This window comes from Apostichopus japonicus, chromosome 1 (assembly GCF_037975245.1).
Source record: "Apostichopus japonicus isolate 1M-3 chromosome 1, ASM3797524v1, whole genome shotgun sequence".
NCBI lineage: Eukaryota > Metazoa > Echinodermata > Holothuroidea > Aspidochirotida > Stichopodidae > Apostichopus > Apostichopus japonicus.
Genome location: NC_092561.1, coordinates 17,241,863 through 17,265,382, shown reverse-complemented (window position 1 = coordinate 17,265,382; position 23,520 = coordinate 17,241,863). Strand labels below are relative to the sequence as shown.

General features: G+C 35.8%; 1 protein-coding gene and 1 long non-coding RNA gene across 2 annotated transcripts in view; both read right to left on the bottom strand.

The window, feature by feature from the left end:
• LOC139969385 (IgGFc-binding protein-like) overlaps positions 1-23,520 on the bottom strand; it is a 59,777-nt gene that overhangs the window by 12,596 nt on the left and 23,661 nt on the right. The window contains exons 13-42 of the mRNA XM_071974290.1: positions 23,090-23,278; positions 22,160-22,365; positions 21,684-21,861; positions 20,670-20,995; positions 19,968-20,126; positions 19,352-19,496; positions 17,792-17,977; positions 17,413-17,606; positions 17,097-17,271; positions 16,554-16,873; positions 15,909-16,064; positions 15,478-15,622; positions 15,142-15,327; positions 14,517-14,713; positions 12,893-13,070; positions 12,119-12,441; positions 11,262-11,417; positions 10,891-11,035; positions 10,423-10,620; positions 10,248-10,301; positions 9,566-9,580; positions 6,342-6,541; positions 5,108-5,288; positions 3,870-4,192; positions 3,277-3,444; positions 2,483-2,591; positions 1,678-1,866; positions 1,079-1,287; positions 613-787; positions 71-417 (exon numbers count right to left, since the gene is read on the bottom strand). Of these exons, the coding sequence (XP_071830391.1) occupies positions 71-417; positions 613-787; positions 1,079-1,287; positions 1,678-1,866; positions 2,483-2,591; positions 3,277-3,444; positions 3,870-4,192; positions 5,108-5,288; positions 6,342-6,541; positions 9,566-9,580; positions 10,248-10,301; positions 10,423-10,620; positions 10,891-11,035; positions 11,262-11,417; positions 12,119-12,441; positions 12,893-13,070; positions 14,517-14,713; positions 15,142-15,327; positions 15,478-15,622; positions 15,909-16,064; positions 16,554-16,873; positions 17,097-17,271; positions 17,413-17,606; positions 17,792-17,977; positions 19,352-19,496; positions 19,968-20,126; positions 20,670-20,995; positions 21,684-21,861; positions 22,160-22,365; positions 23,090-23,278 (5,732 nt within the window). The remainder of the gene's footprint in view (positions 1-70; positions 418-612; positions 788-1,078; positions 1,288-1,677; positions 1,867-2,482; positions 2,592-3,276; positions 3,445-3,869; positions 4,193-5,107; positions 5,289-6,341; positions 6,542-9,565; positions 9,581-10,247; positions 10,302-10,422; positions 10,621-10,890; positions 11,036-11,261; positions 11,418-12,118; positions 12,442-12,892; positions 13,071-14,516; positions 14,714-15,141; positions 15,328-15,477; positions 15,623-15,908; positions 16,065-16,553; positions 16,874-17,096; positions 17,272-17,412; positions 17,607-17,791; positions 17,978-19,351; positions 19,497-19,967; positions 20,127-20,669; positions 20,996-21,683; positions 21,862-22,159; positions 22,366-23,089; positions 23,279-23,520) is intronic.
• On the bottom strand, positions 7,387-8,875 carry LOC139965511 (uncharacterized). Its single transcript, XR_011792281.1, has 2 exons — positions 8,075-8,875; positions 7,387-8,028 (listed from the first exon to the last, which is right to left on the bottom strand). It is a non-coding gene; the product is annotated as an uncharacterized lncRNA (long non-coding RNA).

Genomic DNA, 23,520 nt, shown 5'->3' with positions numbered 1-23,520 from the left:
ACTAGGCAAGTCATTCAGGAATTATACGTAAAAATATTTTTCGTAGCATTATTTTAGGAAGATTACTTACAAAGACTTCTAAAGCATAGTCAACTTTAATGGTGAGTGACGTGGTCGGATCTTCATGACGGGGGACTTGTTGTCCATTAACTAAAAGTTGTGGGAACTCTGGAAAAACAGGATCTTGATCTTTGAGCTCAAACTCGTCCTCGTTAAAAATGAAAAGAACACCTCTCAAAATCGGTAATTGGTTGAAATCAGTTGATGTTAAAATTCGACCTTGAATCTCAAAGTCAGCCAAATTCTGGCTTCCAGTAGTATTTATCAGAGTGAACCAGCACAAACCATTGTAGGGAAAGCTTTGCCCATCAAATGTTAACACGTGAACTTCACCCCATATTTCGGTGTGACAAGGTTCTGCCAAAAAAAAAAAAAAAACTATAATTAATACATGTGTTCTCATTCCGGCATGGTCAAATATGTATCTTTTTGCATATACTCTACGGTGTTATGTATACAGTGTCCAGTAATTGACAATAAGGTCACGTCTTGAATAACAATCACCACCACAACCACTACTAATGTACGATGTTTCAACTTAACATTACTTACCATTAGTGCATTCTGTACCCCTTCTCTTGTAGCCGTCGGCGCAGTAACAGTCAGCTTTACCCGCCATTACTTTGCATTCTTCATTGAGCTGGCAACCGGCTGTTTCGCATATTGACTCTCCTAGATCGCAAGTACAACGAGTAGAACAATCTTCAAACATATGCGACGTACCATCCTGAAGGAGAAATGAATTATTATTTTAATAAACAGTAAATAACAGACTGATGATTTAATAATTCCTTGTTTATCAGTACTGATCGAGGGCCGACTAAATCATACAAATGAAATATCACTCTGTTCACCTTGGATCTTCTTGCTATTTCTTCGATTCGCTTCAAAGTAACCTCGACATCAATGTCTTACTTTAAGGAAGAGTGATATGTGGTGATTTAAAAGAATACCACATTTAAGTTAAGACCTTCTATACATCGACATCCTGATATTTGAGTGTTTTACTTTTACCTACCTGGATGTAATTCCCATCTTCTAAGGAACACCCACACTGATGTCGAAAAACACATTTGCCATTTTCTTGGTAAGTTCCCTCTTTACAACGACACCCTGCTTCACATGTGCTGTCCTCACAGTCACTGGGTACAGTTTGTTCTCGGCAAGTGGGAAAACATTTTGATCCACAGTCCGTCCACTCTGACTTGGGATCCGTGCAAGGCTCAACTGAAAACAATAACGACTGACATTTTCCAAACGCAAAAAGGTTCTGAATAATCTTTCATACGCTCTACTTCCCGTGAAACCCGAATCATGTACTATATCCATACTGATGACTACATTTGACAACAACATTTATTCGGGTATTTATCCGAATGACATAAGGTATTCGAGAGGTCGTGTGAGGGCGAGAGACTATATTAACAAAGTCTATAATCTAGAGGAAATCAAACCCCTGTAAATTCGTATGATGTAGATCTGAAGTGTTTATGACTCACCTGATCGTAAACGTTTTGATAGAGCAACTATCTTGTTAATATCTGGAACCATGATGACCATCTAATATAGTCATGTGGAATTCTGTAAAAGTTCTCATAACCGTAAGAAAGGACTTACCGCACTGGGGCACATCGTCCCACCACGTTCCAGGCGAGCCACCTCTAAGTCTGCATTCATTTGCATAAGCTTTCAGCCACTGGCAGACGACTTCTTGGTCATAATTTGACTCACAGACGTCTTTGATACAACCATTTAATAAAGTTTCACGCTGGTTTACGAAATCTTTGCAATCTTCATCGAGACGGTCTATATTTGCAAGAACGAAAGAAGCCATGATTGGCAAACAAATTTTGAATTCTATCTTTAATGCACAGAAACAATCATATAGTGAAGGAAATTATAAAAAACAGTAGTCTTGTAGCCCTTTGTGGGTAACATTCACTTTTCTGTAAAGTTGTAAAAATATGAAATATTCAACTCAGCTGCTCTTTTTATATCGTTCAATTTATTGAAATAAAAATAACACTGTCATTATCACAATTAATTAAACCAATTAAATTAAGTTCAAACTCGTAGCAATGACCACTTTAATGGTACACAAACTATCTATGTTCCTGTCATATTTTTGAAAATTACGATACTATGGAATCAAATCAGCATATATGACTTCAAGTGTGTTGTCCCGTGAATACAAAACAAAGGCTCTGTGTAGTTTTCTAGCAAAGCATTAAAATATATGTCTGTCATTCATAAAGTCCGTTAATGTAAAGAAAAAAGTTACTTTAACCTCCAACAACAAATTTTCTAAGTCTTTAAACTCTTCCTCGATCATAAGGAAGGTCAAATTAAACCCCAGTGAGAGCAATAAGTGGATAAGTGTCTCTGTAACCCTCTGTTGATTAATTTACTGGATTGAACTTACCAAATTGACAAAGCCTGCTTGCCGCTGTCCATGCGCCCGATCCAACGGGACACGGGTCATAATCTCCTGGTGTTTCACATTTGCTTCCAGTTTCCCATTTGTCACCGTTCTACAAGACGAATACGTTAATAATATTTAAGGTCATTTGTTTTTAGTGATTATCATGTGAAATGTATGCTCTTTAAGTCGTGACTAGCCAAGATCGTCCTTAATGTTGCTTCGAACTGTGTCTTCGTTAGGTCCGATATTCCGCAACATTTAGAGCCTCGGTTGTATATTTATGAATGATGGGCTGCCAATGTATATACCTTAAATATTGTGTGCTAATCAAGTCCAGCTTGCTGCTCGAGAGGATTAAAAATGTTCACAAAAAACTTGTCATAACTTTCTGAATAGTAGATTCGGAAGTGCAAATTTGTTACCATTGTCGTAAGATAGGTAGATTAGAAAGTATGTTTTCATGAGACAGGTAAGTATCGTCGTTTGTAAATACCCAAGCCAGTCAGTTATGAGGTTTTGCTCATATTATACTAGTTACGTCACCTTTGGAGTGCACATATTTTGTTCCCTGTTTTGTATGCTGCATCAAGGTATAACGACAAGTTGGAAAGGATGCAAGAGTATAATAATGTTTCTAAGACCAAACATATCAATTGTAGGTCACAGAGATTGTTGAGAAGCAAACATAGTAGAGCTTTCAACGCTCATGGATCATGCAGTTAGGACTGTAACATCAAACCTACAACAAAAGAGTCTTTCTCTAAGTATACACTTTTTCTCACTTTAATACTTACATTAGCTTCCGGAAAGTCATTTGTGTGACCATCTGCGTCTCCAAGTAATCCACAAACTTTGCCTTCATAAGTTTGTGGCAAATTAACGTAAACATTTTCATAGTGAAAGTTGCTCGAATATTTCCCGATGTAGCACTCTATGTACAGTCCAAAATCGGTGAAGATTTCCTTCGCGTCAGAAAAAAAAAATAATATATGATAGAAAGAAAATGAATCCGAAACATTCTTCTCAATTAATGTTACTCAGACTGGTATGTAAGATGATACATTTGTTTGTTTTTAAAATGAAAACTCTAACAAGCGAGAAGTCAGTGTAAAAGTAACCAGGGTTGTATTAACAAATGTCTGTAGACAAATCAGAAATTGATTGTTAAGTATTAAACCATTAGATATACTGTAATGCATGAAAAACTCTTGAAAAGACATTGTTATCCTAAATGTTTGTTCGTGGTCTCTTCTGGAATGTTTGGTACTCAATATCGACGTCTACAGTTACAAGCAAATAGTTTTACTTTCTTTTACAACGCGAAAATTGAGATAGAAGAAGTAACCCACATATCTCTCCAATACAGGCCAGTGGTAATATGACTTACGAACTTATCAGATAGCTCTGTTATGTAGACAGGATCAGTGGACATCGTTGGCAAAAATATATCTCGTCCGTTTAATCTTATAATGTCAGGAGCAATGATTTCATAGTGACTTCCATCATAAATAAGCTCAATAGAGTCCGTCCAAGTCACTGTGGAACCGGGAGATGTTTTGGAAAATCCTCCGATTATTTTGAAATATGCCAGTGGAGATTGATCCTCACATAGCTCAGTAACGACGTACTGACAATCGCCCATGTAGTCAAACTTTTGTCCATCAAATGTCGTGAAATGTGGGTCCCCTGTAAAATATCCCCTTTTCCGATCTAAAGCAAAATAAGACAAATTCAGTGAAGGTTATAAACAAGCCAAATAGAAAGTAATTTCTTATAATATTGTTAGGTTGCCACATAAAATAAAACAACTTTTGTTTTGATTTCTTGTTCTTTTTTAGAGCAAATGTGAATGACGGTACAGTATACTCTCAGCTAAGTTTAAGTTTTGGTTAGTGTATCAAAGTTCATTCGAATAATAATAATATTGATTTGCTATTTTTACTTATCATGTATAAACTACATTCTGCAGTTTCATCTACCGTAAATATTTTTAAGCTTGTTCTTACTCATATAAAGTTTTCCATATAGAAAATTGCAATAGGGATATCCAGCAAGGCCTGTATTAAGAAAGACAGCATACTTGGTCACAGAGTATTCGTACTTCGTATACGTATACGTATTTGTATTCATATAAGTAGTCGTTCTTACACAAAAATATTCTCGAAATTACCACATGATCGGTATAGTCCCCCAAACGTGTTTTCTTTTACGTTTTCATGATGATTGAAAAATACAACTTGACAACATGAGTATGGTACCCTACTCACATTTAAAGCTATCAATATTTTAATTGTTCTCATAAAATAGAGGAGCAGTAACCCAAGGTTCCATATAAAACAATATTACAAATGTTGCTTCTGTTTTTGCTTTTTATTTCGGTTTGTCTTAAACCCAATTGCAATAAAGAATTATCAATTGAAAGTTTTTTTTAGTCAATCATCATTAAAACGTAAAAGAAAACCCCTTTTTTATAAGAAAACGTTAAACCTATTTTCCGGTAACTATTCATTTGCACAGACATATAATTTTTCGAATATTCTTATAAATCATCTAGAGAATTTAAAGGCAATTTTAATCTGAAATGATATTGATCACAATTGTCTTCTAGCTCATATTCTCACTCACATCTTTCGCACTTATTGGTGCTGGTCATACTGTATTGATGATCACAGTAACAGCCGTATCTTCCACCTTTATTCTCACAATGAGAGTGAGCAGGGCAATTATATTCTTCACAGACTCGTTCGAAATTCGTATCGCACCAACATTTTTCTTCACAATTTTTGGAAATGTACAAGTCATCTTTCTGTAAGAAACAGTTATATTTCATTTGATATCGCATCATCAAATTGCTTTGGTTACTCTCTGTGGGTGAAGTTTATTTCTGTATAGTGAATATGAGACACAAGATATAACATTCAGATACCAGTACTGTTTTTTGTAATGTCCTCAAAACATAACTGGACGTATGACCAGGTAAATGGTCAGCATGTAAAACGTTAAAAGAACCAAAAACATCATTTTGGCCATTACGCATATACCAAAAAGGCAAACTGGTCCGGAACCCTGAAACGCTTGTAGGATACCAGACGCTAAATGTATACAGTGCAATAATTAATGGAAAATGCCAAGGATCGATCAAAGGACGTCATATGGTTGAATGACAGAGGTCAATGGTCATTCAACCAAAACAGCAATTTGGGCTTTACGAGCACACTAAAATAGAAAATGGACCGAATTCCAGCAAGCTATAAGGGATATCAGACTGCATGTGTAAAGTGCAATAATTATCGTGCAACACCAAAGATGACATGGTCATTTGAGCACAACAAGTCAAACATATTCAAACTTAAAGGTGTTCCAAGATTACAAGTGACCAATAATGGGTGGTAAAGTCGTTTGAAATAGATAATCCGTTGGGCTAAAGTTGATGGCTTCAGAAAATTGCTGAATGTTCCACAATGTCAGAAATGCATATATGATCGTTTAATGTTGTGAGTATGTGCGTAGTAATGCGAGTGTTCTGGCTCTCCTGTGTATGTTTGTTGTTGGAAAGTGTTCCACTAACAGGTCGAGTGTTGTTGGACAGACATGTGCTGTTATCCACATTGTTTATGCTATTATGGGTTATTGATTGCCTGTATTGAATGTTAGTTTTGAGTTTGGATGTGTATTTAAGCCAAGACAAGTATCGATAAAGTGGTGCCATACTGTATCAACGTGTATAACGATTGTTTTCTTTGTAATATTTGTTGAATTTGTTTCACTGAAAGATTTTCACATTATTCTTTATCTGTCGATATTCGGAATGTCCGTTGTTGACAAATAAACGGTTGAAGCTAGCTTGCTATATAACTACCTTCAGTGCACCTCCAATTGGCGATTCACAGTAACATTCAGACTCATCAGGAACGCATTCGCCGTTCATGAGAAGCATTGGTGCCGTACAGACGCACATCATTGTGGGCTGTTGTGGGTCACATAATGGGGGCTTGCCGCACGTCGTACGTTTCCCAATAGTTACGTCACAGGATATATAGTCAGCACCTTTTGGACATTCTGTAAAGTTGGTTTACACACACACAAAAAACACACAAGATTACAAACAAATAACCAAATACAGGTAGTATGGTATAAATGATTCGTATACGATAAATGAATCGCAGGAGAAGTCTAGTCACATCAAACATGACACAACGTCTCAACGAGGACGTGAATATACCATTCATCGACTCTTCCCTGAAATAATCATTTCAACTAATACGAAAGTGGCTGTTGCAAATTTCAGACGACTGCAAACATATGTAATACACTAGGTATATATATATATATATATATATATATATATATACATATATATATATATATATATATATATATATATATATATATAACTATGGATCCTACCTTAGGTCGACAGTTACATTGACTTACACACTAAATTTAATCTAACCCTAACCCTTTTTTCTAACCCTAACCCTGAACCGACCCTAACCAAAACTTTTAAATGAACGTTTTAGAGGACGGAGAACATTATAAAGCTATTTGCGACAATAAAAAAGTGTCTTAAAATGGTAGTGAAAACATTAGGTCGACACTGAAATGTCGACCTAAGGTACACTGTTGACCTATATATATATATATATATATATATATATATATATATATATATATATATATATATATATATATATATATATATATATATATATATATTCCTTACTCGTTACTATGGATGTATCCTCTTTGTACACTAATATCCCTCATGATGAGGGAATTATCGCTTGTCAACATTTTCTTCGTGAGCATGCCACCAACCCCACTTTAGGTGATGATCTTGGTCCCATTTTACGTTTCATATTAAGTAATAATTATTACTCTTTTAACGGGAAATATTATCTACAAATCAATGGTACCGCTATGGGCACTAAGATGGCACCTTGTTACGCCAACATATTTATGCACGAATTAGAACAGGAAATGCTATCCACTTCTCCTCTTAAGCCATCACATTATTATAGATATATTGACGATATATTTTTTGTCTGGCCACATGGTGAAGAATCTCTTAAGTCTTTCTTTGATCATGTTAATTCTTTTCATGACAGCATTAAATTTTCTGTCGAAGTTTCCAAACATCAAATTTCATTCCTAGATGTTCTGGTCAAGTTGGATGGCAATTCCTTAACCACTTTGGCCCACCGATATTCATATGTATTTACACTTTAATAGTTTTCACCCACATAATCTCAAGAGTTCTATTGTTTACAGCCAATGCCTTAGGCTTAAACGCATTTGCTCCAACCCATGTGATTTTGAACACCAGGTATCCATATTAACTGGTTATTTCTTGAACGTCGGATACCCCCTTCACTTAATTAGACAGGGTATTTCCAGGGCCGACAAGTTGAGCCGTGAGGACTTATTAAAATACAAGTCTAAAAGTCCCAACACACGCATTCCGTTCGTTACCAGTTACAACCCCCTCATCAAATCTTTCATTCGCTCCATCAAACAGGAATTTGCTGTATTTCAAGACGATCAGTCTGTAGGAAAAGGTACCCCCCATGCTAGCATTTCGTCAACCCCAACCTTAAATTTCTTCTCACTTCCTCCAGACTCCCCCGCTCAGTTTCCACCTCCGCAGGCAATTTTCCTTGCGGTAAACCTAGATGCCAAATATGCCCCCATATTACCCCAGGCACCGTGGTCAAGATTCCCAATGTTGACTTTTGTCTAAGACCCCCTTCCCTCTCTTGTGATTCTATTAATGTTATTTACATTTTCTATTGTGTACTTTGCAAAGAGGGCAATTATGTAGGTGAAACAGGCTCCCGATTCCGCTTACGTTTTAATAATCACAAAAAATCTATTCGTGATAATTTTGCAGGATTCCCAGTTTCCGAACATTTCAATCTTCATAGTCATTCTCTAAAAAACCTAAAATGTATTTTAATTGCCTGGAACTTCAAATCAACTACTGAACGTAAACGTAAAGAAACCGATTGGACCTTTCGTATTAAGTCTCACATCACCGGCCTCAACAAAGACTTGGGACCCCTTAACAACTATCAGTTCTACAAGCATATGTAATCCGTTCTTTGCTCCTTAATCCGCTTCCTGTATAGTCATGGTTTATTTGGTTTTAATTCCATCATTGCAACTTACACTTAACTAGCGTCATACTTTCATTATGTCACATTTTGTACTTCTCATTCGACTGCCAAGTATTGCTGACGAAGGTCCCAAGGCGACCGAAAATTCCAATATATTTTCTAAAACTTACTCCTTATTTGTCAATTATGAGTCATATCTTATTTCTCTGGTTTTCTCTAATAATATTTTCTTTTGGAGTAAACGTGGATTTTCGTTATATTATATATATATATATATATATATATATATATAAAAATATATATATATAATATATATATATAATATATATATATACACTGGTGTCATATTTCCATTACGATGGATCTTAAGATTCCGATATTTCAAGACCCGGAGCGACATAATTTGACCTTTGGAAGATTTAATATAAACGCTTCTTCTTGTCACAATGGAAACACCAAGTTTCTGTCGAGGGATGCAACATATAACAGATTGATTATATAGACTTTGAAAACGTCTGCCTTTTTTGTTTTGGTGAATCATAATCATATGCTCGGCTATAGTCAGCTGCATGATAATGATAAATTTTTTATGTTACATCAATAAAAAAAATAATGTGTTTGATTTTAAGTGATTCACCCTTTATTAACATAACATCGTTTCAAAGGTGCTTTGTTCTGAGGCAATCTTATAAAACCACTTTTGTCGAAAACCTGTACTTTGACACCTTACCAAAGATGGATAAGGTTAACGCTGATGCATTCTATGTTGATTACTAATTGCGATTTTATGAATAAAGGTTACAGTCCCAGCGTGTTTTTTTTTACTGGGGGTGGCAAAACTGACACTTGCCAACCAAATATATAGCAAAAAAACAATATTATTTTCAGATATATATTTACTTTACCATCATGTTCCTAGTTAAGCTTTTCCAATAGCTATACTGTTTGAAAAAAAAACACAACTTACCAACATAAGCAGTAGCTGAAACGTGAAACGAAACCAAAAGAAATGCTAAAAATATTTTATCTAGTTTTATACTTTAGCACATGTTTCTTTAGCATGTTTTAAATCCAAAGACTGATAACTGAGTTTCATGCAAACATCGAACAGGATCTACATTTGTTTGTACACCAAGTAAGCCAATGGTCTTCCACCTGAATTATGTTCCTCCCACTACATAGAAACCCCTCCCAACCAACATCCATCCAGCCGCTTCTTGGACAGGCAGATACGACACTTATTATAACTTGTAGATTGTATTTCGTGCTAAATTATCCTAATTTATATTTGAAGTGAAATACAGTGATCTTATTTGGGGTGAAGGAGATCAATTGTGGTAAATACAATGCAAATAAATAACTGTAGAGCAGCTGTAACAAAAGTTGTACGCAATATGTCAGATCAGTTTTAATAATCCATTATTGCAATTGTCCGAGCACGTCTAGAATCATATATCAAGTGCGTTTTCCTTTTAAAACTTTTATACTAGTAGAAATAAATGAAGTTAATTAGCACACCTGAGCAGGACATATTATATTAAGATCTAACGACATAAGCAGCTTCGCACACTCTTGATGTTTCAAAGAATCATCAAATAGTAAACAAAAGCCTTGTTATTACTTTTCTCAAAAGCTGTAAGTTTACTTACCTCTTTTCTTTCGCTTTCCAGTTGACAAGTTGTTTATTTCTGCATATTCTAGTTCTGAAAAGACGTTTCAAAAATGCAAAGTCCTGGTTAAATCATCGTAATAGTGTACATAATATTCGCAAGAACAATGACAATGGTAAAATAAAATTAGTTTGAATATGCTCAAGTTACGTACCTAAAATATCTATCTCGAGACAATGCGGTGACTCCTCCATCCAGTTGGACACCGAGATGCCCATTCTTTCACAGATGCGGCCATAATTTACCAGTACTGGACAAAGCATGGAGTCCTTTCCTGTCACGCATACATCCATAACACAGGCGTTGTAGTAAACCATAGGATTTGCAGTATCAAAGCAAGGAGAAAAGGGACCTAAAAGTTGCAAAGTATTGAGATGGAAATAACTTTGGTTCAAATATGTTGGCTTATAGAAAGCAAGTTAAAGATATAACTAGGGATAATATTCAGTTTTGAGTAATGTATGTTGCCGCACTAATCTCTTTCAAATAAGTGCCTGGAGAAACGTTTAGGGGATACTTTGGACACCAATCCGTTTTGCTCTTGAAGATTCCTATGATATTTCAATATATCAAACTTTAAACGGTCACAACATTGATAGACACAACTTTTGTATTATATTACCTGGGTTACGAATCAACATATGGCAGACATCTCTAGCGTAGATTTCTTGTGAAGAATTGAATTTGCAAGGGTTTACCGAGGCAACTGAAATCTCGCAATCGTTTGATACTCTGTAAGAGGCGCCGAACTCTTCCAGTGTAGTTGCCTGTGAATGATAGACCGTACAAATGTGACATCAATAATTTGTACTCCATAACAAATACTATAAAAGGACGTTACACGGTGACTAGGGGACTCTTTTTTTTTGTATTGCTAACATTAGGAGGACCGTTAGTATGAACAATATTTATCGGATATTCAACTTCATCTCAAATCTCGATCAAGAAATACACTGTCAGGTGATCAATACGGAAAAATGAAGTCAAACTTACAAGGTTTCCATTTGGCAAGCTTAGTTCGTCATCAGTTTTTCCACTGCAAGTTCCACACATACCACACGTCAACCCCATGAAGGCATTACTCAACTCGATTTCAGCGCTAAAGTTCTTGTCGTAGCGAATTCTAATACCAGATAAGGCCTCAAGTGTCTTATTGATACGGAGTAAGTAATAAATGAAAATAAAACAATAACTATTAATTGATTAAGACAGCATTTTATCAATCAACCATCACCTACACACAAACTACTCTGATTTTCAGTGGGTTAAGCAAGTCTGAGACCTGTTAAGAGACAAAATATGAAAGCATAAGTTGATCTTGTTGCCTAAGATGCGTCATTAATAGTCTACTTGAAACGTGTATAGTTTTTAGCAAGCATTCCAGACTTACCTATAAATAGTAAATGATAGTGATTGTTTAACTTTTTAATGAATAAAAGGAGTCTCTCTGTCATCAAAAGTATACACCAAGAAAATCCATTAAAAATGATAAAGATTCCATTGAGTTTTTGCACAATTTGATTCCATTTATGCCTTTAACCTAATCTACAATACGCTTAAATAATTAAGCTCTCTACTGATATACACATTTATCTGTGCAAGATCTGATAGTTAACTTAAGTAATATGTCATTTCTGCCACATGAGCATTCAATGATCCTATAAGAATACGTATTCAAAATCAATGTCTTTTTTATTTACACTAAAAAGTTATTTTATTTATTTGTTAGGCATGATCAAACATGGAGAATTCATTTTACAACTATAATTTTAAATACTATATGCTTTAAACTCACGTAACATTTATTATAACTCATTCAATTATATGTTGTATCGATATATTACACTCACCACGTAGCCGCCTGATGTTTCTCTAATTGTCAATTCACCATCCGAAAATGGTAAATTTACGAAAATTCCGTTTACATGGACTCTTCCGTAAACGAACAAACTATATGTCTTTCCAAGTAGTTCCAGTTGAATAGATTTTAAATAAGAAACACTGTCATTCGCTATTTGCATTTTATGATCTCCGACTATTTGAAAGTAAGGCACCTCGGTAGATTGTCCACAGTTTTCGGCTAAAATATATTTGCATTCACCTTGGTAGTCGAAACTTACACCGTCGAATGTAACAAAATGTGGATCTCCAAACACTGTGCACACGCAAGACTCTATGTGAAGAAAGAGAAGTCTTTTGAATTAAATGAGATACGAACACAGTAGACGCTATGGGCCGTTCAGGCACCATATATCTCTTAACTTTTTATCGTGCATAATGCATAGACCAATTTCTCGATAGACTGTTTGTTTTGAACTAGTCTATGAAAGAGTGTCAAGCGCCTTGTGCATAACATACACTAATACTTTTGTAAAGTTGTATTAGAACATAGCAGAAGCATCATGCTGTAGCTAATCAATTGCTCAACAACCATGGCAAACTTTGTGTTCATCCACGTTTGCAAGTCTTCTCTTTCTTTTCCCCAATTTGTCCACCTACTCTCCTCCTTAGTTAACTTCAAGTGTCGGAAAGAACATATTACCTTTACTAGAATTGCTGGAAGTTTGAACTATATGGATAAACGTTAGGCAAAAAGTGCAACAAATGTTTGTTGAATAACTGACCTTTAGTGCAAGTGTCTTCGTTTAAAATGTAAGAAGGTGGGCAGAAACAATCAGTTACTCCGTTCCTTTGTTCACAATTGGCTTCCGAAGGACACGTTAGAGGTATGCAAATTAATCCTGAATGGTCTTCACAGGTACATATCTGGGAACAATCGTCATTTATCCACTCACCTCCTACCTGTAACCAAATTGAATTGAATTTACTCGACTTGTGTCATGTAATAATTGTCAAATATTAATTCCCTTGTTTTGCTCCTTAAGGTCTCCAATGGCACCACCAGAAAGCCACCAGAAACGTCCCCGATTTAAATTTAAAACTGGGATTTTTTCACTCGCCCTTCATGATGAGAAGCTTCCAAATGTTTCAACGTAAATAACCTCGGGGTTCTTCTCTCGACATTAAGCTTGTAAGAATAGTTAACTTGGCATGTTTTCACCTATTTATTTAATTATTTGACCTACAAACTCGTCACTAGAATTTAGTTATAACAGTATCCTTTGAACGACACAATTTCAATTTTAATTTTGCAATTCTGCAGACCGCAGTGTCCGTCAGCACTTTTAAACTATAATCATCTTTGGTCGTAATCCTTACATTAATTGAGAATGAACGTTGAAATCAACACTGAATCATCTTGAAGTTTCGATTGCATGGCGTCCAAGTGTTGTTAAAAGTGGTTCAATCTGTTATTTTGCAATTTTGCAGACCGCAGTGTCCGTCAACACTTTTAAACTATAATCATCTTTGGTCGTAATCCTTACATTAATTGAGAATGAACGTGGAAATCAACACTGAATCATCTTGAAGTTTCGATTGCATGGTGTCCAAGTGTTGTTAAAAGTGGTTCAATCTGTAATTTACTATTCATAGATAGCTTTAATATGGTTTTTACACACTAGAATGACTTTAGGCATACTACATGAGGCATGGGTACCTTTTTGTGTACCTTTTTGTGTACCTTTATGAGTTACGAGAGTCATTACAATATAACGTGCTATTAAATAATATAATGAACGGAGTTGATAAAGCAGACTGAATGTGTACCCGTACTAGTCCTCACAGAATAGATACTAATGCAATGTAAAGTACGTGTACTCGCCCTGAGAGCCTGTACTTGTACGTCAAGCTGAATATAACGCGTACTCGCACCCATGCTGTTGTACTCATACTCCTGTTGTTGTACACATACTCACGCTGTTGAACTCATGCTATGCTGTAGTACCCGTACTACACCGCGTGTCCTTCTCTAATATGTCATTCGTAACATAATTTTCAGTTTGAGTTGAGTCATTCAAAATTGATTTAAATGTTGAAAAAGAAACATTATTTCAAATGCAGTACAACAGATATTGCGGCATCGCCAAAAAACAAGTTAACATGACACCTGTAAATCGTTAGCAATACTCTAGATAAGTTGGGTACACTTCGATACTCACTAAGTGACAAAGTTACCTGCGAGTTGAAAGAAATATGCACGTGTGAATCTAGATTTTGATAAAGTATGACTTTTTAGAGCCAACAAATCTTAACTACGGAACATTTATATATGAAGTCGGTGTTCAATATGGTACGCTTGTATTTTATTTTCTCAGACTTACTTGTACCTTTAAGTTCATAAAATACCTGTAAGTAACCACCGTCTGGTAAGACACAACCACATTCTTCTCGTAAAACACATGTTGCCTCATCCACAACATATTCGTTAGAGCATCCACACATTTCTTCGCAATTGAAAAGACATGGTAAAGCAGTTTCACTGCATGATGGTTGGCAAGTACTGGTACATGCTTCATAATTCAGTCCACTGGGACAAAACGAATCTAGTAATAAAGACGGGTGAGGATATGAATATGGTTATCGTCGTAAAGACCACTCAAAAATTCTCGCTTACCTTTTTAGGTTTTTTATTTTCAACCTTTCAAAATGTTCATATTTATCCACTAAGGGATGGATAGATTACTAAGCAACTAAAACAAAGGAAAACACGAGCATTTATGATAGATCGAGTCTTTCTGAGGATTTGCAGTTTTAACAAAGATTTCACACTTTTTTGTTGAATGCATGAACATTGAAATGCTTGCTTATCATTACAAAGAACGAAACTTTTCAAACTCTGACTGACAGTTTGATAGGGTTAGTAATCTGCTTCGGGGAAACTTCCAAGGGGCATGAGAAGCCATGGTTGAACTCCATGTTAAGAAGAACAAGATTATCAAACTACAATGTTTTCTATCATGGAGAATCCTACCGCAATAATCGGTTTGACTTCTCCAATCTCCTGGGAGTGAACCACCAGTTTGTCTGCAAATTTGTGCATACGTCTGCAGGTTGTTACATAATAGATTTGCTTTAGTCCAAGTCGAGCAGACGTCGGTAACGCAGCTTGTAAAGTATGGTGATGGATCCACGTATTCATGGCAGTGAGAAAATGGCCCTGTAATAAAGTTAAACATTGATTAGAGTAAGAATTGTTTTTAATTTCATTGCTTTAAACGCTAACGTTTTTCACATGCTGGTTTTCATTTTAAGCCTCTTTAGTGAGCAAACTTTAGAGAGTATAATTTTCATATACATTGGCGCTCACCCGTCGCTGAAGTCAAAATGTTACACATTTGTATTGCTTCATTCTCTTCGTTGGAGCTGGTCGTGCAGTCCGTTGGTTCGAACGCGTTGTTGCAAGTTTCTCCGTCGACAATCCAAGCGTTTCGAAATTGTTGAGCATCAGCAGTCTACAAAAATAAAAGTGTACTAGTTGTAACATTAAATCAATGGTGTGTCTGGACCTGTGAGGACAGTGTGGTAGCACGAGGCTCGGTGTCAAGTAACAACAAAATAACTACTAATCCACTGAAGCCGACTACCGGTGCTAGGCCACTTATAATAACGTATACAGGTTGTAGTATGAAATATGTTGTCTCCGAAATTGTTAGGGCAGTGTCTAATTCGCAAGGTTAAAGTATTTCAGAAAGGACAAACTAAATGTTTACTTGGAGTAGATTCATATAAAGAACTTACAACGACACCTGTTTTTGTGTAAAAGTCGTCGGTTACGTCACCATTACAAGTTCCACAAAGACCTTCTGTTTTATCGAAGTGATCACCAGAAACTTTAACTTCCACAGTGAAAGGTGTTTGCAGCATAACCGAAACCCCAAATATGGTGTCCATGACCTAGGAAAATTAAGCAGGTTAGCATATTTAGTCATTTGCAGTAGCAGTTTGCATGATGGAACTGCTTCGATAACAATGTAACTGACATAAATTTTATTACTTTATCAGATCAAATTGTAAAGTAATGAAAATCCTGTTTTCGAACATGCATTGTATTAAATTTAAAAAAAAAGTATATCGAGTGCCAGTTATCGCATTAATTTGGAAAGTTGTCGTAAATTTTGATAGGGAGTGGATGTCATTGCCAAAGAAATGATAAACTAGTGGCCATGAACATGATGACATTATTTCATTTTGTAAAGACAATATTATTGCAAATGTTTAGTGAACTCACAATTTCGAGGACTGTTATAATCTATAACATTTAATTTTCTAATGAGTTACTTATTCTGAGGGACAGTCAAGTAAATTTTCATAAAATACCGAAACTAAATGAGGCTGATCTACGCATGAGAAGGATGGAAGTACGAAAAAATATTTCACACTTACTATGCGGTTAGGAAATATTGCATATATTGTTGCAAAACCACTTTGAAACGGAACAGGTTTCTGTACTCCATTCACGAATAGGATTCCTCCACTGAGAACTTCGTACCTCGTCCCATTCACTTCCAGCCGCACTGCCCGAGCAAATGATACATTCGATGAAGGGAAATCTTTTACATTTGTGACGATTATATTGTAGTCATACATCGCGTCCGTGTCTTTTCCTGTCACTAAGAGGTAGTCACACTCTCCGCTCATGGACAAAACAGCTCCATCGAAGGTATTAAGGTGCGATCCACCCCAGACTGAACAAGAGCAGCCACCTGTTAGTTGAGATGGAAATTGAAGTAAACACCATGCAGTGAACTGTGGAGTACTTCTTAGAGACGCTGTGGTATTTCACGGCAAGGAATGATTTTGTTAAACGTCGACATTCTGTGCAGTGTTTTTTATTATATTTGTGGCATCCAATATTTAAATGGAATTATGAAGGCCTCACGCTCTTTCGGAATAAAGTTAACATTACCCTTAGAGTTATTAACTCACCGATTTCACAATCTTGTCCGTTTCCTTCATATCCCGTATCGCAAAAACAGTCCCTCATGCCAGAACGTAAAGTGCAAGATGCAAATTCACTGCAGGACATCGGTAAACATTCCAAGAGTTGATCTTGACAACTGCAAACCTCGGTGCAATCTGCATTAACAGCTTGATCACCACTCTAGAAGCCGAAACAGTTAAAAATCAATCAATCTTTCTAGACAATACTTCTACAATGCGCACCATATCATCTAACTTATTGTCACGCCACATCAACTGCATAAAGATACAATGCAACTTATACACACACTCATCAACTTACCATTATATACTGACCATCTTCCAAGAAACATCCAGTACACTCATTTACACAAGATTCACCTTCAAGGTATTGCCCTTCTGGACACGTACATGATGCCATGGCCTCAATCTCGCAGTTCGGGTCACCTTCCGGAAACGCACATGTCTTTTGGCATCCTTCCGACTGAATCACGTAAATTGCACCACCATCGCACTCTGTAGTAAGATAAGGTATGTCTCATGTGAAATATGCGTTAAGGTGATTAATATGAGTTCTTCATTGAGATTCGTTATTGAATCTTAACGTGAAGTCCTCTCTTACATGTGGGGAAAGTCACGCAAGACAAAAGACATGTAAAACTATTTCAATGGAACTTTACGATAGGATATTATGCTATCACCTGGTTCACATTCAGGCCTGTCAATCCACCAGTGACTGATATCTACTCCTGCTAAAATACACGACTGCGCGTACCGCTCCATGTTGCTACAGAGAAAAGCAGGACTCTCTTGAGAGCAGACGTCATATACACAAGTTTCGTAGTAGATTGCGGGATCCACGTAGTCATGACATACCTGAAATAAACCTGTCATGGAAATGCAAAAGTTAATTGATAGTAAGTTAGTAAGTAAATGCGACGTGTGTAGGTGATTGAAGACATAGATGGAGTGTATGAAGTTGATACACTAGGTATAGAAAGGAAGGAGGATATGGTATTCATTAATATTATAAATTAATATTTACTAATTAATTACATTAATTACATTAATATTAACTAATTTAGTTGATGTTCAACATGGATTGAGTGTCGACTTTTTAATTATAAACTGAGGAATTGGATCAACAGATGGCGTGTGAAATCGGTCCTTCCTAGTTCTGTCAAACTTGACATGCTACAGTCTCTAAAGTCATTGAGAATTCCTTTAAGGAATCTCTGTGGCGGACACTTCTGTGAAAACTACCATCACACTCCCTTATACATGCATATTTTGATATATTCGAACTAACATTTTTATCACTCATAAATAGCACATTAAAGCAACGTAATGCTAATTTATAAAAATTAGTCATCAACCGATCAGAAAGCTTCTTTCAGGTATTTTCATTCACGACGGCACAACGTTGGAGCGTCAGTAAAACTGTATCTAAAGAATGTAATGGACTTATACCTGCAAATCTCAACGCAATTACTACAGGCAAGATATTATCAAACAAATTTTCACAACTAGCGCATAGATTGTTGAATGTTACATCGCCATATCAAACATTTTGAGATCTGTCAACAGGAAATAGCTCATGCATTAGGTGGCACAGCCATATCTAAGGCTCTGACAGCGCCCTCTCAAAAACGCTGAAGATCTCCAATGTACAAATAAATCATTTCTTATATATGCCAACACTATTTTTACTTCATTTGTAAGATACTTTCATTTAAGAAAGTGCAAGTTTGAAACATTTTATAAGCCACCACTGACATTGACCACAGTGACAATCTACAATTATTTTGTTCAAAGTGGACACAAACTACAAGTTATATTGATTCCTTCATAATGTGGTGATACCATACACTACGTTACCGGCATAATTACTTCAGTTCCTAGTTATCGCCCGGGGAAAAGTAAGAACAGACAAGAAATCTCAAAGGTTTGACAAAGCACAAATAAACGTTGACTTCACAAAATGTGTGAAAATCAAATATTTATATGTGTGGATTAAAATATTTCAAAGACAGAAAAACATAAACAAACTCTATAAACACTGCCAAAAGCACTAGTATTGAAATATACAAATGTTATAGGGCCTAAAAATATTTATTGGGAGATGTCAAGTAGTGAAACAGCAGAGTTGCATTTTTTTGGGGGATATTTTATTGAATGTGAATATTAAGGGACTTATTCAAAGTGATATAAGTTCACGAATATTGCTATGCATTTTGATTAATTATAATTATAAAACATACCCATCGGATCGATAATCGCGTTACAGAGGTTTCTAGCTAATGTACTAGCTGCATCACCATATGGACAAAAGAATTCTTCTGTTGCATCAAAACATATATCCAGGCCAGTTTTCCAACTCGCTCCAAATTCCAAATCATCGTTAGTCTAATAAAAGTTACGGAAGGAGTGAACTTTTCTTTCCAAAAAAATAAAGTTGTGATGTGACAGTAAAAATTACCTCTACAATAAATACCGAGATCGAAATCAAATGATTAGATAACTTTCGGAGTGAGTTTGATCATAGTTATTTGAAATGATCAATCTGGATAACACAACGATTATAAATGGTACAATAGAGCTAAAATAAAAATGTTGTTATTGCATATCCGTATTATGTGGAAAGTCATTGAAACGTTCGTTTGCTTTTCTTCGGCTGAACACGAACCTTGAACGCCAACATCATGAGTTGGTATTTGATTTCCAATACCCTACTTTATCTTACATACCACAAATTAATAACCTTTGTACACTACAATTGTATATGTTCAGGTACACTGGATATCAAGGAAAATATTTCCTTTTGCATAAGGATGTACCAAATAATGAAAGCGATTACATGTGGTTATTATTTCTTACCAAGACGCCATCTTTCATCTCGAAATCATCAAATGGGTTATCATTGCAGGTTCCGCAGAGGCCTTTAGTGTTGTTAAAATAGATAGTCCTGTTAAGTTTTACGTCAACACTCTGGCTATTGTCCCAAATCACTCTCAGTCCGAAGTTTGTGTTGAATATCTAAATAGAAAGAAGAGGGGGGAAATGTGTTTGATACTGTACTATTCTTCCAAAACAGCATACCAACTTCATCACCTGGCTAACTCAATTCGCTTAGTATCAAAGATATCAAATATTAAACTTGGTTTGTGTATCAATTTGGAGAATTAGCCGAATCAATTATTTGAACAGATATTTAGAGGGAGCAGCAGAAGCAAATTACTGCACGAAAACAAATTTGCCGGAAACGTTTCCAGAGTTTTACTTGACATTTGAAAAAAAAAATGAAAAGAAAAGAGGTCGTTGAAATAAGTTATCCCTCATCAGAACGAATGGTAATCGTTTGCCTGAAGGTTGATGTTGAAAACCTCCTTCGAATACTGTACTACGGATCAACCTTGAACAAAATAATATAAAGAATAAAATACGTTATATGTAAAATTGCCAAAGTCTATGATTAATAATATCCATCTGTTGCCGTAGTTACTCCGCCATGTTTTCGCTTCAATGATTTTACTATTTCTACTGCATGTATGTATTTAATTAGCATACCCTCATACTCACCGTGTGCCCAAGTATTTGGCTGATGTAAACTCCCTTGTTGTGAGAATATGGAGGACGTACTCTTTCGCCGTTAACTAGCACAACACCATCTTGTTTTAATTGGTAAGTCGATCCTTGGTACTTGAGCGTTACCTCTCTCATGAATGAAACAGCTTCTAGAGGTGAGTTCTTGGCAATTTTTCCTTTGAGTTCAAAATTGGGGTAGCCACTAATACCTATACTGTGTGGTGACACTAATGTATATTCACATTCTCCATAGTGATCAAACTTGAGTCCATCGAATGACAACAGATGAAGGCCTCCCCAGATTGAGCAACTGCAAAATGCTGTAACGAAGAGAATATATTCGCAACTCATATTAAGTCAATGATTACCCGAAATGAAGTTGCTGCTCTTTATAAGTAAGCCTCCAATTTAATATAAATCAGCACATTTCGAAAGTTGCCACTGACCAAGATTGTTGGAACAATTACAAGAAAACAGATAATTATATGCCATTCATTATTTTCGCCTAGGTAACAGTACTGTTTATTTATTATCCAGGTCTGAATATATTTTGATGACAGATAGTGAACATTGTAAGAAGGTAAAAGAGAGGTGCATGGAATAGAGAAATAAAATAAGATTCACTCTTAATAATAATGTTGATAATAGACGCAAATTGTTAATTTATTTAAATTAAGTATAATGAAATATAACTGAAAAGATCGTCGATAACAACCTTAATTTCATTCTTATACAATCCATTGCCTCCAGTACTTCCTCTCAAACAGATCCAAACAGGACATAGAGGTCAACTGTTTTTGTTTTTTTCTCCTGTTATTATTTTTTTACTTCTACTTTCTTGTATAACCTAATAAGACCGTCAATTTCATGACGAATTACGTACATTACTACTATATCTTCCCATTCACATAACTTTGATCATAGTAGTGAGCATTACAAATATATGTAAGCAGCGTACACATAAGCAAGATTTGACGTACTGAACCGAGGTTGACATTGCGGCATTACCTTCTGTCTCACATGTGATACCATTTCCTTCATAACCATCTGCGCAATAGCATTGGTTGACTCCATTTTTGGATATGCAAACCGCGTTGACGTCACAGCTTATCGGTGCACACTCAAGTTGCCCGGAGTTGCACAAACATCGTAATGCACAGTCCGAGGTCTGATATGACTCGCCGTTCTATATGAATATCAAATGAAATATGGATGATGGGTGATGACGCTAAACGTTTGGACACCAATATTACGATGATGGCTAGCAAGACGAAATTCACGGGAGGATTTATGAATAGTTTTGAACTAATCAGAGATCAATAATTGAGTTTTGGCTGCTTTTTCATCTTGCCATCATATTAATGGAGAACAATATACATGTCAGAAAATGTCAATCAAGATTTCTTTAATTACACTTCGAATTTTATATGAATAACATTAAAATGACATTATTTTTATGATTGAAACAATCCCCCTTAACTTACTTCGATATACCCACCGTCACCCGTGATGCATCCACACTCGTTTCGAGGAATACAATCTCCATTAGCCAGCACTTCACCTGAGTCACATTCGCATGTTTCAACACAAGGAAGAACAGCACCATACCCTTGACGAACTGTTGACGAACACGTCTCCTGAAGCGCATCTCCACAAGATTTGTATACCGTGTTACTCGGACAATCATACCCTTTTAAGCCAATGAAAAAGTGTGAAAGAAGTCCCACAAAGTTTAATTTCCGCTAATGACGATTTCGTTACTATAGAAAGTCATGTGTTCAAAATCATAGTCGACAATAATGGGGTGAAGGTCATGACTGGTGTACAATAAGACTGTTTATTCCCTTATTTTGAAATTCACAACAAATAATCAAGCTTGCACGGCATGAAGATCCGAACAAATTAGTTTCCACCCAGATTCGGAAAATACATATTGCTTGAGAGAATTACTTAATACGCTCGACTGTCTAAATTATAATTTCAATGATTCGGGTATTTGATTTAATGTAGAGAGTTCTTAAGTCATATCAGGCAGAAGTATTATTAACATCATCATTACGGCCTCGAATTAGTGATAGTGAAGAGGGGGATGGCCTCACAAAGACTTGTTTTTTGAACTTTTTTAGGAAGTTCATATGTAAATGTGGTTACTAGAATCAGGCCTAATAACAAAGAACGACTTAATATTTTAGACATGAAAAACCCATCTGTACATCTTACGAGCAAATTCGTATGCTCCGTTAACAAAATATCGAGTAGAATATGGAATCTCCAACGCATTACACGTAGATGAAAGTTTGCCACTATTCTTCATATATTATTATTATTATTAACTAGGCTACTGAATTGGCTAACCCAAACAAATTTATTCCAAAATAAACATAAAAGTCGCAAGGAGGGAAACTATCACTCACCACAAGTTGGAACATAATCCCGCCAATTTGTGGCTTGCACGAACGGTTCTTTTTTACCACAAACACTGGTCAAGTGTTCAAGATGATCACAAAGGAGTGATGCATCTGGGAGATTGGAACAAAGATCATACTGGCAACTTCTTTCAATCGATTCAAGGTCAACTCGTCCAGAGCAGTCACCAAAAGGACCTAGATGATGAAATGTTAAAGACACGCCATGGGTGAATAATATTTCAGAGGCATTTTTTTAGCTAAGTGATATGCATGTTTTCAAGCACGTAATAGCAGTTAAATTGTACCGTTTTTATCTCTTAAATGATATGTCATGAGTTATTTACTGTAGCCTTTCCTTTTACGCCTACATCAACAATTTACAAACAATTGTTGATATTGATCTATCAGCAAATGTCTGAATGAAATATATAAAGCCT